This window comes from Momordica charantia, assembly GCF_013281855.1.
Source record: "Momordica charantia cultivar OHB3-1 chromosome 2 unlocalized genomic scaffold, Mcharantia_2.0 BLBB01000002.1, whole genome shotgun sequence".
NCBI classification, from domain to species: domain Eukaryota; kingdom Viridiplantae; phylum Streptophyta; class Magnoliopsida; order Cucurbitales; family Cucurbitaceae; genus Momordica; species Momordica charantia.
Window position 1 is genome coordinate 3,081,774 of NW_028275160.1, and position 27,098 is coordinate 3,108,871.

The 27,098-nt window shown below is 31.3% G+C and overlaps 1 protein-coding gene and 1 long non-coding RNA gene across 3 annotated transcripts; both read left to right on the forward strand.

Annotated features, from left to right (window-relative positions):
• The first annotated feature begins 1,457 nt into the window (after positions 1-1,457).
• LOC111011050 (uncharacterized) lies at positions 1,458-15,219 on the forward strand. Of its 2 annotated transcripts, XR_015789469.1 has the most exons (5): positions 1,458-1,824; positions 1,963-2,608; positions 3,062-3,160; positions 14,151-14,221; positions 14,956-15,219. It is a non-coding gene; the product is annotated as an uncharacterized LOC111011050 (long non-coding RNA). The 2 variants fall into 2 exon arrangements; XR_002601405.2 differs by lacking the exon at positions 14,956-15,219 and having other exon boundaries at positions 1,459-1,824; positions 14,151-14,328.
• Positions 15,220-22,964: 7,745 nt separating this feature from the next.
• On the forward strand, positions 22,965-27,076 carry PUB15 (Plant U-Box 15). Its single transcript, XM_022284853.2, has 4 exons — positions 22,965-23,545; positions 23,662-23,778; positions 24,745-25,173; positions 25,669-27,076. Exons 1-4 carry the CDS (start codon positions 23,198-23,200, stop codon positions 26,716-26,718), a joined length of 1,944 nt encoding a protein of 647 aa, XP_022140545.2. The 5' UTR covers positions 22,965-23,197; the 3' UTR covers positions 26,719-27,076.
• The last annotated feature ends 22 nt before the right edge of the window (positions 27,077-27,098 follow it).

Sequence of the window (27,098 nt, forward strand, 5' to 3'; positions counted from 1 at the left end):
ATAATAATAATAATACTTTCAACTGGTTTGTTTCCGCTTTTCCATTCTAAATTAAATCATAATAAACTTCCAAAAATACTTGGCTTCTTTTCATTCAACGGTGGTGAAGCAGAGTTAAGTATATTTTATAAACTTCAATTAAATATTTTTTATTTGCATCCATCAAACCAATAAAAAAAATTATCAAAAAAAAAACTATAAAAACTTTCTTTCTAGATAAAAAAAAAAATATATATATATATATACAAATTTGAAATTAAATTCAATTGTTACCTTACCTATAAGCTTTTTCGGATTAAAATAATTTGATTACAAATTCTAATGTTGTCGCTGCATTAGGATTAAAATGTTGTATTAGGTCAATTATTGTTCATTTAATCCACGAACATGTCAATCGTTGAAATTATTTCTAATTTTTCAAAGCCCCCTTATAATGGTTTATTTGTCAAGCAAATTAGTAATAATTAAAATCGAAAAAACTGGCATTGATGGGATTTTTAAATGCAAGTATTATAATTTTTCTATTTAATAATGCAAGAATATTTGATGATCTTATTAACTACGGTAAATAAACATGTTTCAATTACTGCAAAACTAAATTCATATTGACGTTATTTCTCCCACTTGTTTATTTCACAATAGTGGAAGAATCTTTCAACTAAAGATGTTTTACCAAATTTTATAAGCTAAGTGTAAATTGCTATATTATTTTTATTCACATATATCTTAATTTAGATTATAAATTTATATTTTAGTATTAAGCAATTGAACTAATTCTTTGAGTAGAGTTTTTTCGAAATACTTCTTATTTCAAGTACCATAGACATCATATATTGTTTGACGCATGAATGAATAATTGTAGTAATGTAGTTCTTAGTGCACGATATTATTATTTTATTTGTAGTACAATATATTTAATTATTAATTTTTAAATGTAAGTTTCCTTGATAAAATTTTCAATACATATTTATTTATCTATGAGATCATTTATATTTTGAAATAATATGTTTGTAGGAATTAATTTATGTAGTTTATTGGAAAAAATATATTATATAGGTAGATTATACTTTTCATCTCCGTAAAAACAATTTTATATTAATTAGGTAAAAAGATATTTCGATCTATGTATTTTTCAATTTTAGTCCATTTCAATCATTGTATTATTAAAATGTTTATTTTTATTACCATACTTCAAAATTTGATTCATTTTAGTATTTGTATGTTCATTTTCGTTTCTGTACACTCATTTTTTCAATTATAATTTCAACGTGATACTAAATTTAATATATAATTGGAATTGATGTTAAAATTTTGTTAATAGAAATTAAAATATGTATTTTCAAAAAATATATCAATATTCTAAAAGTATATTAACTAAAATAAAAATCAAACAAAAAGTTGAAATTAACTGGACCAATTAGTATTTTAAACATAATAAAGAGAACGTTGATGGAAAAAATCGGAAGATCCCTGAAATTACGGAAGAAGAGAGATCAATAAATGAATTAGCCGTTAATATGACGACGTCACTTCAACGAACTGTTACTTGGTCAAACAGTCGTCTCTCAGTTTCTCTCTCTTCTGTGTCAGAAGCGTTCCCGCCACCTCCATCGCTTGGCGCGGATTTTGAACGGATTATTGGCTGTCATTTCATTTGCATTGGTTCAACGGTCACTGGCTCCATCAATATATATTTTATCAGAAACGGCCTCTGTCCTTTCAAGTGGCGACGAACGAAACCAAACCCTAGATTAGATCGTTGGCAGGCACTGGGAGGACAAGAAAGAGCAGAATTGAAAGAAGGCAACTCCCACTTGATTCGAGGTAATGCAACTCCGATTCAGCCTTTTGTAGGGGGATGGTTAAATTTCGATTGGAAATTCCTTGATTACGATTAGGGTTTTGTTTATGTACGTTCGCTGTGGTTCATTGCTCTGATGGTTTTGTGCTTGTTGTTGTTAGGCGCTCTTCGTTTAGAAGACACGGCTTTCTTGGCTCTTGGCACGGAGTTCATGTACGATCATCTTCTTCTCGACGATGGTCTGTTCTGATTTCCTTGTGGATGCTGCAGTTGGGGAATCGAACTTTCAAGGAGGATATATTCGCAGGGTTTCGTCAAGGCTCCGGCTCTTTCGACTTTCACCATATAGAAATAGCATCTGTTTGAGACTGAAGGCGATATTGAGGCCGATTGAGGATTTTCCGCCATGGACGTCCGGGGAGATCTCCTTCAGAGAGAAATCTTCATGTGGCTTATGTGGGGTTGACTGGTTTTTCTTCCCCATCGATGACGATGCTTCAGAAACTGATTGAAATTCCAATTGCCGCAAAATAAGGAGAAACTCAGATTTTGTGGAAACGGAGAATTAAAAACAGAGCATTTTCTTTTATGAAACAGAGGAATCGTATAAGAAAGAACTGTACCAGAGAGAGAGGGGGAGCAGAGAAGATCGAGAGAGTTGGTTTGAAAGATTGGAGACATGGAAGGTCGTTTGGAGCTTGGGGGAGAGACATGGATATAGAAAATTTGGAACTGGTAAATGGTGGGGAAGGGACAGAGAGGAACAGGGAGGGACAGAGAGAAGAAACGGGAAAGAAATCGAACTCTGTAATTCTCTCTCTCTCTAGATATACGCTGTTATTTTATGCTTTTAATTAGAACCTTAATTGGCTACCTATTAATTTCAAAAAATCTTGAAGTGTTTCCCATTTTGATCATGCAATTAAGTAACGGGATTTTTTTTATTATTTTTTTGGTGAGATTTTATAACCAATGGCGTTTGATTTATTTCAATTGTGAAATTAATTATAGATTTGTCGTTTTAGCCAAAATCTTGATAATAATATGTATATTATTATCTGTATATTGATTGAAAATAACGGCGAGAAAGTATTTGTATTTTTTTAATTTTTTTTAAAGAAAGTAAATTCATGTATTTATCGTTAAAAAAAAAAAAGCAAATTCACGGGTTTTTCATTTCTCCAGTCCATTTATAATTCATTCCCTTTTTCCTTCAAAAAAAAAAATAATAATAATAATAATTCATTCCCTTTTATGTAGGCAATCCGCAATTCCCGTTTCTTTGCGCTGAGGATTCCAAGATGTGTGCGGCCTAGTTCTCCCTTGAATAACATTTTTGCATTGTTGTGTCCTAATAAGGTAGCTTCCCATACCATAAGCTTTATAAATATTTCAATATTTTGTTTAAATTTGATGATCTTTATTTTTAATCTTTATAAATGTATAATTTTTGTTGTATCTTTGCTTTTCTGTGTTGATGTTCTTTGTGTACTGATATTATGTTTTTGTTCCAAAGTTTAAAGTATAAAGATATTTATAATAGTTGTATCTTTGCTTTTCTGTTTTGATGTTCTTTGTGCTACCGATATTATGTTTTTTTTTTCAAAGTTTAAAGATTAAATTACAATATGTGATTGTTGTGAATTTTAAATTTGATATAGGTTCATGAGTAAAGGACATAAAAAGTGAAGCAATAATATATTTGGATTTATAACAGCTCTGGGGAGTTAGTAATAGAACATTAAATCCTAATTTTTATTTTTCATTAGAAACAACAATGATACATAACATGTATGACTGTACGAGGAATTTAAGAGTTTTTGTTCTATAAGACAAAAGGAATTCGCAAGTAAGTAGGAGGCTACAGTGGGTTTTGACAAACCATTTGTGGTTTTAAGGAGGTATAAAATTATTAAAGGAACTGAAGATAAAATGGGGGAACACATCAAGGGAAAAGGAAGGTCAATCATGTGGCAAGAATTTAAATTTGACATGTTATTTCGAGTATTGTTAGTTTGTGGACAAGTGGTGGAGAGGTAATAATACTGATGCTACCTAGGTTCAAGCTATTTGATAAGTTTAGAAGGAAAGATTGAAGGATTGACAAGAAAAGGTTTGAGAGAATTTTAGACGATGGAAATGCTACAATATTAAATAGTAGTAGGGTTACGGAGCTAGAATCATTGATATTTTAGACGATGGAATGAAATGAATTGATAACATTAAATATTATGTACTTAAAAGAGGAAAAGAGTACATGTAGTGTGGTTGAAGGCCTATGTATTGGAATAAACAATTTTCAACCAAAGAACGAAGATTTCTCGGAGAAGTTGATTCTGGAATAAGATAACATATGGCATAAGAAGCTTGAAAATGTTCTAGATATGTGGCGAAAGTTAAGACAATTGTTAATCAATTCCATTTAGTCGTCATAGTTGAAAATTTTTCTTAGACATAGTTTATTTAAATTAGCTATCCATTGGTATATTGTACAAAATTTTGTACAAGTGGCGAAGAAACTCATAAGTCTAAAAGGACAACCGGGCAATGATGGAAAGAGGTTCAAGGAAATTTTAAACATGGGAAGCACTTGAACTATAGATAACAGAGATATTGTTACCAGTGAAAAGTTGGATTTTATTGGTCAATAAATAGATGGGTAAAAGGACAATATTTTAGATTTGTAGAGTTTGGTGGCATTAAAGGAGGGAGAAAGAAACTTGGTAAGGATAAAGGAATTTAGGATTAAAGAATGAGATGAGTCCACAACTTTTTTCTAGAGTTGTTATTTTGAGAAGATAATTTTTGTTATTTAGAATGGATATAATGATTGAGATACCAAGTATTAAGGTTTACTTTGGGACAAGTGAGGAGAAAATGTTGTAAGGATTGGTGAGTATTAAGATGATTGGATAAAGATACTTTTGTTTTGATTTGAAGAATGAAATGATAAGATAACATATGTGATTAATGTACTTAAAGAGGAAGGAGGAAGAAGATAAATGTAATATGATGGAAGGACTATGTATTGGAATATATAAATTAAACTGAAGAATGAAGATTTTTAGAGAAATTGATTTTTTTGGATAAGATGGCATAGGCCGTAGGAAGCTTGGAAATGTTTTAGATTTGTGGGGAAAGTTGAGACAATTGTGAACCACTTCCATCTGCTGCTGAAGATTCTCCTTGGGCACAAAATTTCTTCAAATTGGAGATCCACAATTGTGAAGGACTATGTATTGGAATATATAAATTAAACTGAAGAATGAAGATTTTTGGAGAAGTTGATTTTTGGATAAGATGGCATAGGCCGTAGAAAGCTTGGAAATGTTTTAGATTTGTGGGGAAAGTTGAGACAATTGTGAACCACTTCCATGTGCTGCTGAAGATTCTCCTTGGGCACAAAATTTCTTCAAATTGGAGATCCACAATTGTGAAGGACTATGTATTTGAGTATATAAATTAAACTGAAGAATGAAGATTTTTGGAGAAGTTGATTTTTGGATAAGATGGCATAGGCCGTAGGAAGCTTGGAAATGTTTTAGATTTGTGGGGAAAGTTGAGACAATTGTGAATCACTTCCATGTGCTGCTGAAGATTCCCCTTGGGCACAAAATTTCTTCAAATTGGAGATCCACTAGTATATGATTATTAGCTTTACAAAATTATGGATAATTGTTGGAGAAGCTCACAAGTCTAAAAGGAATAATTAAGGGATGATCAAAATAGGTTGTAGGGAATTTTAAGTTTAACCAATGGAAGTACTTGAATAAAATATATTAGGGCTATTGTTGCCAGAGAAAAGTCGAGTTGTGTATTAGACAATAAGATGGATAAAGGAATCTTGGATTTATAATGATTTTTTTGTCTTGCATTTAAGGAGGAAGAAAGATAATACTATATTGATATAAAAGAATTTTGGATTAAAGAATGAGGTGAGATTACAACTTTTTGTAAATAGTTTTTGTTTTGAGAAGAGGATAAGAACTTTTGTTAATTGGATTGGACAAAATGCTGTTTGTTAAAGAGGACAGTGAATTGAATGGTTGTAAAGATTGGCAAAGTGGATGAAGTTATAAGATGGTTGGACAAAGGCACTGTCTTAGAATCGTTGATATTTTTTTTGTCTTGCATTTAAGGAGGGAGAAAGATACTATATTGATATAAAAAAATTTTGGATTAAAGAATGAGGTGAGACCATAACTTCTTGTAAATAGTTCTTGTTTTGAGAAGAGGATAAGAACTTTTGTTAATTGGATTAATGCTGTTTGTTAAGTATAGTGAAGTCAATGGTTGTAAAGATTGGCAAATTGGATGAAGTTATAAGATGGTTGGACAAAGCACTGTCTTAGAATCATTGATATTTTTAATTGAAGAGTGAAATGGAAAGATAACATATTAAAGATAATGTACTTAAAGTTGAAAAGGCTACATGTATTGTGGTGGGAGGACTATATATTGGAATAAACGAATTTAAATTGAAGAAGGGAGAAAAGTTACTTTTTGAATGAGATGACATATGCAATGAATGCTTGATGATGTTCTAGGCTTTTGGAAAAAGTTAAGATAATTGTGAATCGCTACTATTTGATCATTGTAGTTGAGGATTTTGCTTGGACACGAAGGTTATTCAAATCTTGGTAAATGATTTTTAGTTTTACAGAACTATGTTCTAGCGGCGGAGAAATTTTTTAAGTCTAAAGGGACAATTAAAGGACGGTGAAAAAGAGGAGGATACCTTAAACCTTGAAAGCACTTTAATAAAAGATATTACAGCTATTGTTTCCAAAGGAAAGTTGGATTGTGTTGATCATTATGATGGATAAAGACAAATATTTTCGATTTATTGAAAGAGGGAGAAAGATACTTTGTCGAGAAAAATAATTTAGGATAAGAATTTTTGTTATTTGGTTTGGATATAATAATTGAACTACCGGGTACTAAAGTATGATTTAGGGCATGAGTGAGCACACAAGGTTGTAAAGATTGGTGAAGAGGATAAACTATTATGATAATGGAATAATTGAACTACCAGGTACTAAAGTATGATTTAGGGTGTGAGTGAGCACAAAAGGTTGTAAAGATTGGCAAAGAGGATAAACTATTATGATAATGGAACAAAGATACTTTCAGAGAATCACTAATGGTTTGCCTTGAAAATATTAAATGGAAAGATAACAATAGAGAGATTAAATTTACATGAAGAGGAAAAAGACACATCTAGAGTAGTGGGGGACTATGTATTGGTATAGACATATTAAAACGGAAATGCGAAGAATTCTCGGAAAAGTTTGTTTTGGAATATGATGACATTTGTCATAAAAAGTTTGGAAACAGTCTAGATTCATATGGAAAGTTGATACATTTGAGAATCACTCCCATTTGGTCGTCATAGTTGAAGATTTTTCTTGAACACAAAGATTGTTCAATTTGGGATTGTTGGTATATGATTGCAAGTTTTTGGACATGTGGTAGGGAAAGTTATGTGTCTAAAAAGAACAGTTGAAGAATGGAAGCACTAGAAGAATGGAAGAATGTGGTGGTGAAAAGATGTTTGAGAGAAGTTGAAATAATGGAAGCACTAGAAGAAATTATATTAGGGCTATTGGTTGTAAAGAATAGTTGGATTGTATTTGTCAATAAGATGGACAATGGATAATCACTTGGATTCGTTGAGTTTAATGGTTATGAATTGAAGGAGGAAGAAAGATTTTCTACAACAAAGGAATTTTGGATTGAATTATGCCTAGACTTCAGCTTTTTGTTTAAAAAGTTCTGGTCATTCATTGGATTGAAGATAATGATGATTGAACTATCGAGAAATAAGGTTTGTTTTAGGGTAAGTGGATAAAGTATTAAGATGATGAGACGAAGATACTTTCTTAGAACCAAAGAAAGATTTGCTTTGAAGGTTAACACGAGAAGGTCAAAAGTGAAAATTGAAGAATTATTTGAAAAGTTTATTTTGGAGTAAGATGACATAAAGAAGTTTGGAAATGTTCTAGGTTTGTGTGAAAAGTTAAGGCATTGGTGAACTAATCTCATTTCGTTTTTGTAGTTGTTGATTTTTCTTGTACACGAAGTTTGTTCAAGTTGGAGATTCATTGGTATATAATTTTAAGTGTTACATGTTTTTGGACAAGTGGTGGAGAAACTCATAAGTCTAAAATAAACAATTTGGGATGATACAAAGACGTTTGATGAAATTTTAAACAATGGAAGCTCTAGAATAAAAGATTTAGAGTAATTGCAGCTAGAGAGAAGTTGAATTATATTGGTCAGTAAGATGGATAAAGGACAATATTTTGGATTTGTTTAGTTTTATTGACTATTTAAGGAAGGAGAATACTTGGTTGGGATAAAAGAATTTTGGATTAATGTATGAGACTAGACTTCAACTTTTTTTCTTAAGAGTTATTGTTTCGAGGAGTTGATAAGAATTTTCGTTCTTTGGTTGGAGAGCTACCAAAAGTTTTGTTTTGGGGCTAGTGAGGAAAGAGAGTTGTAAAGATTAGCAAAGTGGATGAAGTATTAAAGATGATTGGACAAAGATATTTTCTTAGGTTGCTTAAGGTTTGTCTTGAAGACTTAAATGAGAAGAATACATTTAGAGATTATATACTTAAAAAGGAAAAAGGTACTTGTATCGTAGTGGATGAAGGACTATATAATGGAATAGACATAGTAAAATGGAAAGTGAAGAATTCTTTGAAAAATTAATTTGGGAATTAGATGACATTGAATAAGTTTTGTAATTTTCTAGATTTGTATGCAATATCAAGATAGTTATTGGCGATTGTAGTGGAGGATTTTTATTGGATACAGTTTTTCCAAATTAGAGATCTATTGGTGTATGAATTTGAGTCTTACAGGCTTTTAGACAAGTGGAGAAACTCATAAATGTAAAGGGAATAATTGAGGGATGATGATATGTGGTTGGAGGAAATTTTTAACAATGGAAGCATTCTATTGGTGAAATTGGGGTGGTGGTGTACTAGTAAATAAGATTGATTAAGTACAATATTTTTCATCCATTGACTTTTATGGTTGTATGTATTTAAGGATGGGAGAGATAAATGAACTTTGGGTTAAAGAATGAGATTGAGTTTCAGCTTGTTTTGACTAGTGGTTGAGGATTTTTCGTCAAGGTCCATTTGATTTGTATGGTTTAGAGGAAAAAGGGTCCTAAAGATTTCAAAGTGGATGAAGTATTATGATAATGGGATGAAAATACTTTCTTAGAATTGTGAACGATTTACCTTGAAGATTGAATTGAGAAGATAACATTGGAGATTATGTACCAATAGTAAGAAAAGATATATGTAGTGGTGGATGAAGGAGGACTTTAAACTGGAATAGATATATTAGCACCTAAAACTCTAGAATTTTTTGAAAAGTTTATTTTGGAACAAGATGAAATAAAGAAGTTTGGATATTGTATAGGACTGTGTAGGAAGTTTAAGGCATTTATAAATCACAACTACATTTGGATTTTTCTAGTCGTTGATTTTTATTGGATATGAAGGTTGTTCAAATTGGAAATCCGTTGGCATATATCTTGAGTTTTACATTGGACAAGTGGTGGAGAAACTCGTAAAGTGAGAAAAGATGTATGTAATGGTTGATGGAGGACTACTCACTCATAAAGTGAGAAAAGATATATGTATTGGTGGATGGAGGACTACGCACTGGAATAGATATATACTGGCACCAAAAACTTTAGATTTTTTTGAAAAGTATTTTGGATCAAGATGACATAAAGAAGTTTGGAAATTGTATAAGTTGTCTTATGTGGGAACTGGGAAGTTTAAGGCATTTGTAAATCACATCTCCTATAGATTTCGTAGTCATGGGTTTTTCTTGGATGTGAAGTTTGTTCAAATTGTTAATTTCGTTGCTATATGGTTTTGAGTTTAACATTGGACAAGTGGTGGGGAAACTCATAAAGTGAGAAGATATATGTAATGGTGGATGAATTGAGTTGCTTCCCTTTGGTCGTCACGATTGAGGATTTATGTTGGACACAAAGTTTATTAACTCAGTGGTGTATGAATTGAGTTTTACAATGTTTTTGACAAGTTATGGAGTCACTAATAAGTCTAAAAGCGACAATTGAAGGATGGTGAAAAGATGTTTGATAGAATTTTGAATAATGGAAGTACTAGAATAAAAGATATCAGTGCTATTGATGCCAAAGAAAAGTCGAATTGTATAGGTCAATGAGATGGATGAAGGACAATATTTTAGATTGATTGAGTTTTGGATTAAAGGATGAAAAAGGACAACATCATTTTTTTAAGATTCTTGTTACGAGGAAAGGATAGGAATTTTCATTGTTTAGATTGGAGATAATGATTGAGCTATCAAGTTATTAAGGTTTATTTTTGGGTTAGTGAGGAAAAATGGGTGTAAAGATTAGCAAAAGGTTTAGCAAAGTGGATGAAGTTTTAAGATGATTGTGAAATGCTTCTTTTTGGTCGTCATAGTTAGAGGGTTTATATTGGACGCAATTTTTTTTCAAATTGTTGATTTAGTGGTATATGACTTGAATTTTTCAATGTTTTTGACAAGTTATGGAGTAATTCATAAGTCTAAAAGGAACAATCAAAGGATGGTGAAAAGTTGTTTGAGAAAATTTAAACAAAGCACTGGAATGAAGGATATTAGATCTATTGGTTGGTGCCAAAGAAAAGTCGAATGATATAGGTCAATGAGATGGATAAAGGACAATATTTTAGATTGATTGGGTTTTGGATTAAAGGATGAAAAGAGACTACAAAATTTTTTGTAAAATTCCTGGTATGAGAGGGGGATGGGAATTTTTATTATTTGGACTAGATATAATCATTGAGCTACCAAGTTATTAAGGTTTATTTTTATGTCATTGAGGAAAAGAGGGTGTAAAGATTAGCAAAAAGTTGAGCAAAGTGGATGAAGTTTTAAGATAATGGGCAAAGCATTAGAAATTATGATAAGCTTCCATTTGGTTATCATAAATGAGGATTTATATTGGACACAAAAGTTTATTTCAATTGTGATTTAGTGGTATATGGATTGAGTAAAATACTTTGGACAAGTTATGCAGTAACTCATAAGTCTAAAAGGAACATTTGAAAGATGGTGAAAAGATGTTTGAGGGAATTTTAAACAATGGAAGCACTAGAATAAGAGATACTAGAGCTATTGATGCCAAGGAAAAGTCAAGTTGTATAGGTCGATGAGAATGGATAAAGGACAATGTTTTAGACTGATTGGGTCTTGGATTAAATGATGAAAAGAGACCACTCCAAGTTGTAAGATTCTTGTTATGAGAAGTGGATGAGAAATTTTGATTATTTGGATTGGATATAATGATTGATCTAAGTTTTTGACGAGTGATGGAGAGTAATTCAGTTTTTTAAGTTTTTAGACAAGTTATTGAGTAAACTCATAAGTCTATAAGCAATAATTGAGGGATGGCAAAGGGGGTTGGGGGAATTTTGAACAATGAAAATACTTGAATAAAAGATATTCAGGCTATCAGTGCTGAAGAAAAGGTGGATTATATGTCAATTAGATGGATAAAGGACAATATTTGTGATTTGTAGAGTTCTATGGTTTTGTATTCACTAAGGGAAAAAGATAATTCGTTTGGATAATTGAATTTTAGACTAGAGAATGAGATCAGACCACAACATTTTTATATAGAGCTCTTTTACGGAGAGGAGAATAAAATTATTTGTTGCTTGGATTGGATGAAGTATACTATGTATGGTTTGTTTCGGAGCCAAGGAGGAAAAAAGAGGTAGTAAAGATTAACAAGGTGGATGATGAATCACGGGTCTGAGCCTTGGGGTGGGCGCGGGTGCCTCTGGGTACAGGGGAGCAAAGCTCCGACTCCCCGTTATCAAAAAATAAAAATAAAAATAAAACAAGTTGGATGATGAAATGAGGGTTTAAACATGCATCACTTACCTTTGTTTTTAATTGTAGTTGGAGTTTGTATCTTTTAACATTTTTGCTTATTTTCATTCATCAATGAAAATTTTGCATCTTGTTAAAAAGAAAAAAAGTTGAAGATTATTCTTGGACACAAAGTTCATTGAAATTGGAGATTTGATGGTACATGATTTTGTTAGTTTTAAAAGTTGTTCAAAAGTTATAGAGAAAACTTTGTGTCCACAACGTTTTTCTATAGAGCTCTTGTCATGGAGGAGAGAGTAAATTTTTTTGTTACTTGGATTGAAGATAATGATTGAACTACTATGTTTAAGGTTTGTTATGGAGCCAACGAGGAAAAAAGATCGTAAAGATTAACAAGGTGGATAACGAAATGAGGGTAAACATGCTTCACTTCCAAAGATGGCGAAAGAAGGTTTGAGGGAATTTAAATAATGGAAGCACTAGAATAAAATATATTAGGGATATTGCTGCAAGAGGAAACGTGGATTGTTTTGGTCAATAAAATGGAGAAATAACAATGTTTTTTTTAATAGAGTTTTATGGTTTTGTATTTACGGAGAGAAAAAGATACTTTCTTAGGATCAAAGGAATTTTAAATTAAAGAATAATAGGAGAGCACAACTTTAGTGCAAAAGAGATACTTTCTTTAGAGCAAGAGTTTTACATTAAAGAAGGAAGGAGATGAGAGCATAACTTTCTTCTAAATATATATATATATATATATTTATATTTATATATAATTTTTTTTTTGGATAAAATTATATGAATTTTCATTATTTTGATGTTCAATAATGATTGAACTACAAAGTGTTTAGGTTTGTTCTGGATTAGTGAGGAAAAAGATTAGCACAGTGGATGGATTGGTAGAGGAGGAACATACTTTTCTTGTTCTGTTATCGATCTGGGTGTCTTGACCTGCTTAATTCTGAATTTCCGCTTCAATGTGGATTGAATAAATTATGGAATTCTGATAATTTTTCTGATGTGAATCATGTGATACTTTAAGAAGTTGCTTCATGACTTTTGCTAAATTGTTCATTTTCTAATTCTTATGAAAAATTGTAGTCTGCGTATGAGTAGTATTTCTTGTAGATACAAAGTAGTGGGGATTATAGGGATTTTCTGTGCTATATGGTTTTACATCCAGAAGAAAGTATTGGATACTCACATGTGGGGTTGAGTATATGAAACTGCCATGGAGCATAATAACTTCGGCCTTTTACCGTACAAGTGTTATTCATCTGGTTCTCAACATGAGTGCTCTTTGGAGTCTTTGGGGTTTGTAGAACAGCTTGGTCATATGGACTTTGATGTTTTTTTTTTTTTTTGATGACTGGGGAGTCGAACTTTTGCTCCCCTATATCCAGGGTCACCCGCGTCCGCCCTAAGGCCTGGACCCAAAAGATATAGTTTTTGGTATTAAACACATCGAAAAGTTGGAACTTCAGATCTCTAAGCCTCCCTTACCAATTGGGCTGCCCCTTGGGGGCATTGCATATTATCTCCACTACACTCTTGTACTGGTCATACTATTTGGAGTGCTAGTATAGAGACACTATGAATTTTTAGGAGTCAATTTGTAATTGAGATGTTAAATTGACAGTTGCAATCCAGTGAAATCCTATTGGTAGTGCCAAGATGATACATCTGTCTCAAGATATCTCGTGTTGAGATCTGGTCAAGCTATTGGATTTTTTCATGTTCTGTCATTTTGGTAACAATATTTTTGGTTTGCAATTCTTCAATTCTTTGGGATTGGTTTACGCACAGGATATTGATTCATCCAAGTGAGCATTACACCTGTATACAATGGTTCAGCTAAGAAGTTATACAGAAAAGGATTTGCCAATCCCATCTATATCATAATTTGCATCTTTTTTTTTTACCTTCTCACTAAATTTTGTTAAAGGTTTACTGTGCTAGTCTTCTTTTTTCATCGTCAGTTGTTAGGAGTAGTTTTTTCAATGGAGTTATGAAAGTATGAAACTAGGAAAATGAGAACACCTATTTTATAGATCATTTACCAAAAAAAGCTTTTGGGTTTTGTTTGATTTATTTGGGAAGACTAGTATGCATGGCTTACTTACAGGTTCCAACCTTCAACTTTTTTTATTTAAATTTCTTGGGATGTTATTTCTGGCACTAAATGTTTCTATTATCTATCCTTTTGCTCTAGTAGGATATTAATTTAGAATTCATTTTCAACATGTATTTATATGGATTATTTTTTCTTCTATAAACATAATGGATTGAAATTTTTTACATTTGGGTAGTAGCATACTAAAAATGCAATGGAAATAGGACGTGGAAGATGACATGCTATGTTTATCTTTACCTGAAAATGTTTCAAAGAGTAATTTTTTGTTTGACTTTATGAGCTTAAACCAAGACTCATACTGCTGTTCAGAATCTTTGCCTTGTCAGTGGCTTCATCAAGGAATAGAAGCATGGAATATCCCTGGATGTTGAAAAAAATCAGTAATGTCATTCTCAATTTTCCTTTATTTGATTAAAAATATTCTTATTTGTTACTACTCCAAATTATTATCTTTGTGCTGGTGCTTGGTTATCTTTTTGCAGAATAATGTTTCTTGTGAAAATGACATTCTAGGCATATTTAGAGTTTGGAAAAAATCAAGGGTTGGAAACTATTGTTACTATATTTTGTTGTTATATGTGCCACTGGGATTCTCTAGAGAGCCTTAAATCCAGATGTTTTGTTACATAATAACTTTTAATTTTATCCAATTGAATCGTAAACCTGAATAGGTTAGTGATGTCATATACCTCCTCAAAACTACATTAGAAAATTTTCCATAAACCAATCAATAATATACCACATAAAAATTAAACTACTTGAAACAAGTAAAAGAATATCCAAACTCAACTATGAAAATACTAAAACCTTGCACAAAATTAAGTAGAAAAGCATCCAAACTCAATAATATAATGCCAAAAGCTAGTAAAAACATCCCACATGACCAAAAGAATTTATGCCCACAAATATTAAAAAACAAAATCGAACCTCAACTCAAGTAATTAAGGCATTAATTTCACTACTTATTCATGATTAAGATTCAATTGGATGAAAATGTAAATTAAGGTTAGAATTGTCTCAATGAGTCAATTACCTCAATAAGAAAATGAAGTATTCCTAATATTTGCTATCATATTTGGTGTGATCTTATTGTCATCTCATTTGCAACCAACAGATGATTCTACATTTTTCTAATTTTATGAACAACTTATTGTTGTGGAGATCTTTGGTGACAAGCAAACAGTTCCAGCAATCTCATTTCTTCTTCCCTGTCTTCACAAGGTAGCATCTGATGCCTTGTTCCTTCAACTGCTATCTTTATTTTTCTACCTTATTGTCGAGTCCATTCTTGATTATTAGCCTATATTTTGGTTCATACTTCCTTGCATTCTCAACAAAATCATATATCACTTGAAGCTTTTGGTACCTATTTGATATATTTTGGCAGACTACCATCCATGGTTGGCTTGGAACAGGACATGATATGTTAGTTTAGCAAATGATTATTGAATGATTCTTCTCCTATAGTGGAATTTATCCATTTTTCTCCGCCCTCCCTTGGGATTAATTCGGTGGGGAGGGGTGTGAGTTCAAATAATCTAGGTACCTCGATTGGCTTTTAGTGGTCAATAAGGATCAATGTAAATAGTAAAGGGCTTAGAACGAATAAGTTCAAACCGTGGTTCATTTATAAGATATCTTCCTTACAAGTTTTGATATTCAAGCGAGAACAAACTCTGTCCATATAAGATGTCCAATCTTTTGAGCTCTCCTTCCAAGGCTAATCCTTACTAAAGACATAAACATGTCATAACAAGCTAAACCCAAAAGCATACAAAGGATACCTAAACAAAAGTCCTACCCATTGACCCTACCTAGGGTAGGGTCAATTGACCCCTTTGCCCTTTGTCTTAGTTTGTCAAACGTAAAATTCTTTCCAGTAAAAAAGTATGAAATCTTTGGGAGGTGATTTTAGCATGGCTGGAATCACTTTCACTAATATCAAAATCACTATAATAATTTTCAAATGATTTTGAAAAGATTCAAAATCACTTTTAGTGATTCTTGATCAATCACTTAGGAGGTGATTCCCAAGTGATTTTTGGTTAAAAAATTAACAAACTTTATTTATGTCTAATTTTGTTTATCCTCTCTAATTTTTTTTCTAAAATTTTTGTAATATCTCTCTAAATTTTTAGTTTTTTATTTATGTCTAAAAATTTTGTCAAATTCTCTCTTTGAACTTCAAATATTAATCATTCAAAATCATTTAAAAAGTGTGCAACCAAACATTATTTTAAAATAATTCACTTTCACAAAATCAATTATTATTAAATCTCTTTTGCTAAAATTACTGATTCTAAAATTATTCCTAAAACAGACCAAGGTTATTTCTTTGTTTACTGAACATAAATAAAAGTAATTTCTATATTATTCATGACTTATAAGTTCATAATAATAAATGTTAAAAGTTTGAAAATTTAAATTCAAAAATTAATTTTCATATTGATTTTTTCCTTCTAATTTAAAATTTTAAAGAAATAATAAATAGTTACTAAATGTGATAAGTCTTAAACCCACCCCAATAATCAATAGGGGCGATTAAGATTAGGTTCTTGCAGTTGAACATGATTGAGGACATCGACCCAACTTGGATTGATCGAAGATCAGCTAAGAAAAGGGCGAAGGTAAAATGAACGATAAAATAGCCATAGACGGATGGAGACCAAAAGATAACATCTATTTAAAAAAAAAAAAAGTCTCAGATGAATGTGTATGGATTTAGCCAATCTTTTCTAATATTCCAAAACAAGAAATAGATTTCACTTCTATTTATTATAGATTTTGCACCTTCAAGCATTCAACTTACACAGTTACCCAAATAGAAAACTATTACATGAAATTAAAAAATTATTAATATGATAATGGTTTATACGATTTGTGAAGTTTGACTAAACCATAGGGAATAAATTGAAACTTTTGAAACTATAGGGATTAAACTGAAACTAAATCCAGACCAAATTCAAACCAAGTTGAACTTTTTATTTTGAAGACACATTTTGGCATTTCATTTCTTTCTTAAGCCTGCACTTTTTGTTTAAGAGAGCTAAAATCGCCTGAGCTAAACGCCATATTTCACTCGATATATAAAATAAAACTATGATTAATTATCAATATTTGCTTCTTGCAATTTATACTATACGTTGAAAATTTAGCAAATTGAAAATATTAATTTCACTAATTTAATTGTAATGCTCAATTTAATGAATAGCAAAACTTTGAAGTTGCATTTGATTATTTTTTAATTTCTTGTTGAGGACATGAATTTGACTCCAACTTTACATAGATAATTAAATTGCATTAGAATGCACGTCTTTAGTAAAGAATGCACCCCTCTTTTACTAATTGTCATTAAATTTTTGACAAATAGGATGGAGAAATACATAAAAATAGATATTTATAGATTTCAAAAAGCTAAAAGGCTGTAAAATTTTTGGTGGTAGTATAAAGATAAATAATGGTAAATATCTAAATATTATCTTTAGTAGATGAAAATCTTCCCCTCCTACGAAAAATCATTTCAAAACCCAAAATATGGCCCAACATCTTTTTGTTTGAAGTAAGATTGGCCCAATATCTTTTCACCCATAAAAAGGGTCCATTTATATTTTAAATTTTAAATTTACAGGATTTGGTAACATTTTCGTTTTTATCCCTTTTGGATAAACTAAATATATAGTCTTTAAAAGGTATTTTAGCTAGTTCAACTTGGGCATCCATCTTTGGTCAAAAAGTCGTGAGTTTATATTGAAAACGGATCAAAAAAATTTGTTTTAGTTGTTTCTAAAATTCCTATACAATTTTGAAAATATTTTTTAAAAAATGAAAAATAAATAGTTTACAATGAATGCCAGCTCACAACTTGTGTCTCCTCCAGGAAAAAGAATGAAAATAAAATTGTGGCTAGTATTTGATATCTTAAAAGAATACACGTTTCACTTTTTCTTAGAAAGGGACATATTTTTCAATAATCTTTTAAAGGCATTTTGATTTTGACACTTTTCCACCCTGCATGCTGCCTTCTTGTTTACAAATTACAACATTTTCTGCCAATTGTATGGTTTTTTTAGAAACATAATATGTCAAATCTCTCAAATTTGACATTATTTTTTTCATCAGCCTTTGTTTCAGAAAAAAGGAAAACCAAACGCGAGAACTTTGTCAAATCAAACGATTGTTTAAATTTTTAGTCAAAAAATATTTTGATATATATATATATATATATATATATATATATTTAAGTTTTCAATTTAAATTCACTAACATTCATGCATGATAAAAATAAAAAAATGATAGGAATAAGTAAGGGTGTTGTCCACCCGTGCATAATTTAATTAAGGCATATATCATCAACTTGGAAGTTTAAATAGCTATCCTCGACATATTGTTGAAATAAAATTAAAATGAACTAACAGCCTTAGGTCACATTTTTAGTAATATTTTTTATATGTATAGGGTAAACAATAATAGGCTTCTAAACTTTAAAAATGTGTATAATAACCACCAAAACCTAGATCCCGTCATTAAAATTTAAGGACCTATTGAGCAAAAATTTGAAAGTTCATGAACACTTTTTAGAGTTTAGAAATTTATTAGATAAAATATTAAAAATTTAAGAATTTTGTAGACGCTTTTTTAAAGTTACCATACACAATTGTCGAAGTTTAGAGATCAAAATTTGTAAATAAGAAAGAAAAAAAAATACCACTAAAATGAAATAGTGAAATTCTACCGACTAAAATAGAACAAGTACGAAACTTCGAACTACATATGATATGATATGTGTATAAATTAATGCAAAGGGAAAAAAAACAGTGGAAGATTTGGGTGTAGGGAGACTGAGTCACATGGGACCAACTTAGGGGTGTCCTACATACTTATGGTCGCCTCAATCAGACCGTATGACTCTAACACTGTTCCATCACCATGGTTCGTAAAAATCACGTCTTTAGTCTAGTTATAAAAAATGGTTTCAGTACTACAAAAGTAGGGATACTATTTTTATTTATTTTTTATCAACCATTTATAAATAATTTGGAGCTCACTAATATCAAATAATTATTATTATTTATAAAGATAAAGTCATAGTGTAAATAGAGGGCGTACCTACCATATTCTCGTAGTTTTATAAGTTTTCCCAAAATTAAATTTGGGTTTCGTTATGATACTTGATGACACTTGATACAGTACTTATTTAGTGGATATTTATTTATTTTTAATGTATAAATAAAATACAGCACGGAGAAAAAATCAGAAAAAAAAATATTTTCTCAGTACACCATGTTGAAGAGAGAGGTTGTGGGCATAAAAAGCCAAAAATAAAATAAAATAAGATTATACTTTATAGTACACAGAAGAGCTATAATTACAATCATGCAAATAAAAACAATTATCTAAATAGATTTTTCATTTAAAAAAATATCCATTCATGATCCTCATGTAATATAACCATCTATATAATATACAAAAAGTAACTATACATATATCATATATGATTTTTTTTAATAAATTTCAAACCGTTCTCAAAATACAAATAGTACCATAACCTGTACTCCAAAAAGAAATTAAAAAAAAAAGTACCATTACCTAATTTTCTTTTTTCGATTGAAATATATTTTAATTTGGTGGGTCAAAGATTTCAACTTGCTGTGATAATAATATTCTATTTTAGTGGACGAAATTGGTATGTCTCTCCATCTTTATAACTTGTCTTTTTTCTTTTTGTTTTTTTTTTATAATTATTTCATTTAGTTTCGAGTGGAGTAAATTACAATTCAACCCTAAATGTGACTCGTTTACTTGGATTTTCTTTCGGGTTTTTTTTCCATTAAAAATAATTTGAAGATTCTCTGAATTTGGACGTCATTCCAGTAGATTATAGTCTCATTTGATTAATGTTTTCATTTTTTACTTTTTACTTTTTATTTTTTGTTTCTAATTTTTAAAAATATAAGTGCTTATAACTGATCATGTATCACATTTAAAATAACAACCAAGTTTTTTGTTTCTGGTTGGTTTCTAATTTCTTCCACAACCTAGGTAAAAACATTATTTTAATATTTTTAGTTTATCAAATACTTGATAAATATTTTTAAAATAAATAAAAACATAAAATTTTTTATATTTAATTTAAAAATTAGTTTTCATATAAAACTTTTACCTTTATTTTTTTAAAAAAAAAAATTAATGGTAGAGAATAAGAAACAATGAAGGTTACCAAATATACTTATGTTTTATTTTTTGAATAAAAAAACAATAAACAAAAATGAGTTACCAAGCAATTTTATTTGTATTTATTAAAAAAAAACAAGTAAGAAACGAGAAACAAGAAAGCATGAGGAACGTTTTATGAAACATACCCTGGAATAATACTCTTTGAATTTCCATAACATATGCTGCTTAATCAATATATGTGGTAACTACTAGAATTTGAACATTAAAGTTGGACTTAGAGTGTTATTTTAACTTGATTACGGGTCGAATTTTATGTACTTTATTAGTTGTTAAGGACAAGTATATAATTTACTTTGACGAAACAACAAATTATTAATATTATCAACATGAGCTTAGTTCGGTCGTAATTGGCATCTATCCTTGACAAAAAAATCATGAACCACCCTCTTTACTGTACTAAAAAAATATTAATATTAAAATTGATTTGAGTTTAGAGTTTAATTTAATAAAACTAAAAATTCCAAATTAAAATCGATCCACAAAACTAAGTGCAAGATAAAAAAGAATAATAATAAAGTTTTCATTCATTAAATATCATTATATTTAAAGAATATTACCGAAAAAAATGGATGGAGATTTAAACCTAATCCTGATAGATAAAAAATATTATACAGTCTAGTTTAGTCGATGACATATCCATTGAATGATTTTGATATTGAATAATTATCAAATGGATGAATTTAATAATAGGCACCGACATTCTAATTAATATTCTTTCCCTTTAATCAAAACTTACTCAAAAATGAACTGTGATAATTTTTTAACTGTGAGTAGTATAATAAAAGTTCAACTAATTGAGATGAATTTTTTTGAATCGGGTTAAAAGAAATGATAAATAAGATTTTTGAAAGAGAAAGATGGAAAACATTAGTTTATATATGATAACCCACAACCGAACCGTAAATTAATGATTGGCGGAAGATTTCTCCCATCCAACCCAACCTTAATAATAATAATAATAATAATAATAGATGAGAAAATTGATGATTTAACTAATTAAACAGTCAAATTGAAAACCCATATTTTGTCAGTATGCGATGAAAATATCAGCTGTGGATCCCACCGTTAGATTTCGCTGTCCTGACAGATGGTGGGACCCATTACCCGAAAAACGGAACCAGACCTGTCCCCTCCGTTTCCCAAACGAAGACTCCGTCAACGTCAATCTAAAAATAAATAATTAATAACAATTTTTAAAATTTAAAAAAAAAAAACAAAATTTCAGCACGTGATTACGCGTCTTCTTCACTTCACTTCACCACCTTCTCCACTCCCCCATCAAAAAATTTTTCATTATATTATCTTCGCCAGCTACGTCTTAAAATTTCATCCCTGTTAATATTTGTGGATTAGATCTTAAAATTAATTTGTAACACTATATTATAAACTTTCGGCAAAAAATCAGATATTAAGATTTCCATTTCACATATTATTGGACTAACAAAACCACGAAATTTGTAATTTTTAAAATTCAGTTTTTATTATTTTAAAAACTTAAATTCAATTATTTATATTTTCGTGATTTCTTGATCAGATACATGTATTAATTATCGTTAGACTAAACTCATGTCAGCAGTATTTTGATTAGTTAAACTATACCTGGAGTGATTATAATTTACTGACATTGAACTATAGAGCTTTTCCTAGTTCTCTCAATTATAGAGTTAGTTTAAATTATAAATACCTATATTGTTTAAAAAGTTTTATTTTAAATATATTATCTAAAAATTACTAGTTAGTTTCTCACACTAAAATCAAAACAAAAATTTTACATGCAACTCGTCATGGTTTAAATGTTTAGGACTTGAGAGAAAAAAAAAAAGAGCTAAGGAAAATATTATGGAAATTTTCAAAAATAACAATTCACATTAAGTCGTGAAAGAGAATGAATGATATTTTTTAGACGACGTATGGGATAAATTAATCTTATAGTTAAAAACATTTGTAGCCTTTTTTATTTTATTATTAAATTTTTGTAATGAATTTTTTATTATATATTTAGCTTTTTCTTTGAGGAATCAAAACTTTTTTTTTTTATTCTCCATTTTATGACTCAAAATGAATATTCTTTATTAGTTGTTGCATGAGATTATCACTCAACTGTTCACAAGGCACAATAACCCATGTGCCATGTGACTCCTAACACTATGCATCAGCACATTTTTTTTCAACATCAATATCTAAAAAGCCAATACATTATCTAATTTTAATATCTACACACATCTAATATCATCCCTATTTAAATTTATTTTCAATAATTAAAAGACAAAAAAAGAAAATACTTCTATTCACTTATTTATCCATCTTTTTAACTAAAAAAGAAATACCAACATTGAGAGTAGATTAGTATTTTTTCATACGTCATGTGTTCAACGAATCTGAACATGGATGTATGTTCGCACAATCAATTAGGGATATGAGAATTTAAACTTTCGACTTCAAATAAAGAAATAAATGTCAATTATTGTTGAGCTATGCTCATATTGATTGGAGTCTTGGATCCTTAGTAAATCATACGAGTCAAAGTTGAATGAATTTTCATCCTTTAAAGTTAAGTGAAAACTCTTATTTATTTATTTGAGTTTAATAACTGCGTAGATGGATAATCCAATCCTCTAAATTTAAAAATGATAATAGATTTTATCCACTGAACTAAAATACTTGGTTATATCCAAAATGGGATCACATTTACGAGTAAGAATTAAGATATTATATTATCTTACTTTTGAATCATTATATCCAAAACGTAAAGTAAATGAAGAGAAAATATATATATTGGAGTGAATTTCGGTGAAGTGTTATTTTGGGTATGAACACGCGTGAGATAGGTTGCAAATACAAGAATTTTGTTGAAATAATTCGCTCCTTATAGTAACAACAGCAAAACCATGGAGGCCGCGAATGACGCTTTGTCCACTACTAATACAATCAGTTTCTACACCACCATTAACTTTTTTTTCTCTCGGGAAAATGTCAAATTTTCCGGGAAAAAAGGTTTGTCTTTAAATCAATACCCCCACCCCCACTTCAGAATTCCAATCAAACTCCAAAGATTCGGAGAGTGGGTGGAGGGGAGGGGGGAAGGGAAAAAAGGAAAAAAAAGAAGAAAAAAAAAGGTGGGGATGGAGAGAGAATTTGGAGTGATTGGAAATAATGGTTGGAGTCGGTGTTCACCGGCATCGAGCGGCGGCCGGGATGAGGGTGACGAGGTGATTAAGGAATTGACGGAAGCGAATGAGTTAATCGCGGCCATTGGGGGGTTTTCTGGATTTCGGAAGACGCAGTCGAAGGAGTGTTTGAATTTGGTGAGGAGGTTGAAGATGCTGGTGCCGCTTTTGGAGGAGATAAGGGACCTTCATAATATGGTTCCCGCCGAGGCCTTGAGTCCCCATCTCGCTCATTTGAAAGAGGCTCTTGTATTGGCCAAAAGGTTACTGAAGAATTGCCACAATGGAAGCAAGATTTACCTGGTTAGTTTGTTTGTTGCTTTTCACACTGATCATACAAATCTGTTGCTTCATGCCTTCGTTTTTAGTCTGGGTTCTCTTCATTTGGTGTGATTAGATGTTCCTTTTGTTTTGGTTAGGCGTTTGAGAATGAGGCTGTGATGGCAAGGTTTCATGCTGTTTATGACAAATTGAAGGAGGCCCTTGATGGGATGCCTTATGATGAGCTTGGAGTCTCAGTTGAATTGCAAGAGCAAGTAGATTTCTTCACCCTTTCACTTGATGTAACTTTGATTGTTTGTACAATGACTCCTCTGTACAGTGATGTTGTCAACTTTTGGTCTCATGGAGTATTTTGTTTTTTTAATTTTTTCTCAGAAAGGCCTCTTATAAACCTTTGATCTCTCTTTTTTTTAGTTTAGTTTAATAATGCGGGGTGGGATTTGAACATTTGACCTTTAGAATAGATGTATGATGCTTAGATCAAATCAAACTGAGCTGAAGTTGGCAATCTTTCTTAATCTTCTCACGAATGCACGATATCAGTTGCAACTTAACACTGCCTTAGCGGTTTGAGATAGGAAGACATGTATTTATTAGTTTTTACTGCTTCCAAAAGTGGAAATTCTGATCCACATATTACAATAGATGTTCAACCTCGATGGTCTAAGAATTAGCTCTCATCCACACCTATTTTATGAAGAAAGAATCACTTGTGCTATGCTTGAGTTATTTTTAACAGAATATCGTACAAATTTACTTTCCGAAGTAGAGCAAATCTGATTAGTAAAAGTTATGTTTTCAGGCAAATGAACCTTATTATTATCAGATTCTTCTTTAACATTTTTGCACTTGATCTATATCATGTTTTTTCCGGAGTAGCACAGGTGTCTCTCACCTGAGGATGCCTGTATGCAGTAGGGAAGAAAGTTATGAAGGTTTTTTTACCATCTAAGACTAATATAAAGTGCAACTTTTGGAAGTTTATTTATAGAGACATTAATGTCCATACATAAAGTGTTGGAGTGTTGGTGTTTTCTACGCTTTGAAATTTTACTGGTTGACAGATGGGTTGGAAGTTTATTGTGAAATTTGATGCACATCAAAGTTAACTATTATGATCTTGGTGTATCTTTTCCTCATTTTGTTGCTTAGCATCTTGTTGAAGTTGCTTCATTTCTTCCTTTCCAAGTTCTTATTTATTTAATAACTCATTCATTCAGGTTGAGCTCATGTCCACGCAACTCAAAAGAGCAAAGTGTCGGAAAGATACACAAGACATGGAACTAGCAATGGACATGATGGTTGTATTTTCTAAAAATGATGAGAGAAATGCAGACCCTGTTATACTTGAAAGATTGGCAAATAAATTGGAACTACGTAAAATTGCAGATTTGGAAGCAGAAACTGAAGCTGTTCAAAAATTAGTTAAACGTAGTAGAGGTATGCCGAGTTCTGAAAGTCTCCAGCAAATTTTAGAACTTCTAGGCAAGTTTAAAGGAATTGCAGGTATGGACAATGATATTGCTCCTCATGGTCCTGTTTCATCGAAATGTCTTCGACGGTGTCGGTCTGCAGTAATCCCTCATGAATTCCTCTGTCCAATTACCCTTGAGATCATGACCGATCCAGTCATTGTGGCAACTGGGCAGGTAAATTGAATATCCAAAGATATTTATGCAACAAAAATTTTTTGCTTTTTTTTTTTTTGGCTTGATGTTATTATGTGCTAAATCTCTCTTACATTATTTACTAGAATCAAGAATCATGCCTTGAATCTTTGACTTATAAATCCATGCAACTGGCCATACTTTGACGAAATGTTGTGATAGATAGTTACCTTTTTGTTGTTTATAATGGACGTAAATGAAGTTGCACATGATGTCTTAACCTCAAAATTTTCAAGGGTTAGATCTGTTAGATCCTTCGTCTTGATGGAAAAATGAGTGTTTTTGTTTCATAGACATATGAGACTGACATCTTTAATTCAAACTTCAGTAGGAATTGAAAGTTACTTTTATTCCGAGCTCGAAATAAAACCTAATATCTTGACATCAAGATTACAATCTTATGTTTTCAGAGTGTTACTACTACAAAACTCTGCCAATAATTTGTAAACTGAGAGGGTTATGCTCGTCTCTTCACAGACTTATGACCGAGAAAGTATACAGAAATGGTTGGATTCCAATCACAGGACCTGCCCGAAAACTGGACAAACTTTGGCGCATTTGTCAGTGGCACCAAATTATGCCCTCAAGAACCTCATTCTGCAGTGGTGCCAAAAGAACCACTATGAATTACCCAAAAAGGATGGTGGATTGGGTGACACTCCGCCCGAACTCGCTCGCGAAATCTCCTCTTTAGTCCATAATCTATCATCAAGTCAGTTGGATGTCCGGAAAGAGGCTATCATCAATATCCGGGTTCTCTCCAAAGAGAACCCAGAGAACAGAGTTTGGATCGCAAATAGCGGAGTCATCCCTCCATTGGTTAAGCTTCTCTCCTACCCAGATCTCAAATTCCAAGAACACACCGTAACTGCTCTATTGAACTTGTCCATTGACGACTCGAACAAAAGGCTCATAGCAAGAGAAGGAGCCATTCCTGCTATCATAGAAATACTGCAGCATGGAACAGAGGAGGCTAAGGAGAACTCTGCAGCTGCCTTGTTTAGCTTGTCAATGCTGGATGAAAACAAAGTTCTGATCGGAACTCTAAATGGAATCCCACCATTAGTAGATCTTCTCCGAGATGGGACAATCCGAGGAAAGAAGGACGCTGCCACTGCACTCTTCAACTTGTCACTAAACCAATCAAACAAGTCCCGGGCCATCAAAGGTGGTATCATACCACCACTGCTCCGTTTACTCGAGGATAAAAGCCTGGGAATGGTTGATGAAGCTTTATCAATCTTGTTACTCCTCACATCACATCCCGAAGGACGAGCCGAGCTCAGCCATAACTCTTTCATCGAAACTATAGTAAACATCATGAAAGATGGGACTCCGAAGAACAAAGAATGCGCTACATCGTTACTTCTAGAGCTGGGACTAAACAATTCACCTTCCATCTTGGTTGCACTGCAATATGGTGTGTATGAACATTTGATAGAGCTCACAAGAAGTGGGACAAGTAGAGCCCAGAGAAAAGCAAACTCACTTTTGCAGTATATGAGCAAGTGTGAACACATTCCCTAACGTTTTGTGGAGATTTGTGGAGATATCTTGTGATTTAGAAAAAGTGTAAATCAGAATTTGCTTCTTCTTTTCTTTTTTCTTTTGCCTCCTTAATGTTGTTGTTGTGCTCAATTTGACAAACTGACATATCAAAGGCAAGAAACCACTCACTGTACATAGCCTTTTAGCCATGTAATGGTATCAGAAGAAGAAGTGTATTATTAGCTTATTGCTCATAGGAGAAAGAGTTGAAACTCATTAATGATATAATAATGAGTAGTACTTAGATAAATGTAGCTATATTAGAATTCTTGTTGACAACACGTGTATCTTCTTCAGAACACTTCTAACTCTCATCAAGCATTTGTAGTTGGTTTTATATCTACAGTTCATTTCTTGTG

Coding starts and splice junctions, on each gene's coding strand:
- PUB15 (XM_022284853.2), top strand. CDS start 23,198: ATGGAGAGAGAATTTGGAGTGATTGGAAATAATGGTTGGAGTCGGTGT. Junction 23,779..24,744: donor CAGTTGAATTGCAAGAGCAA/GTAGATTTCTTC, acceptor TCATTCATTCAG/GTTGAGCTCATGTCCACGCA. Junction 25,174..25,668: donor TCATTGTGGCAACTGGGCAG/GTAAATTGAATA, acceptor GTCTCTTCACAG/ACTTATGACCGAGAAAGTAT.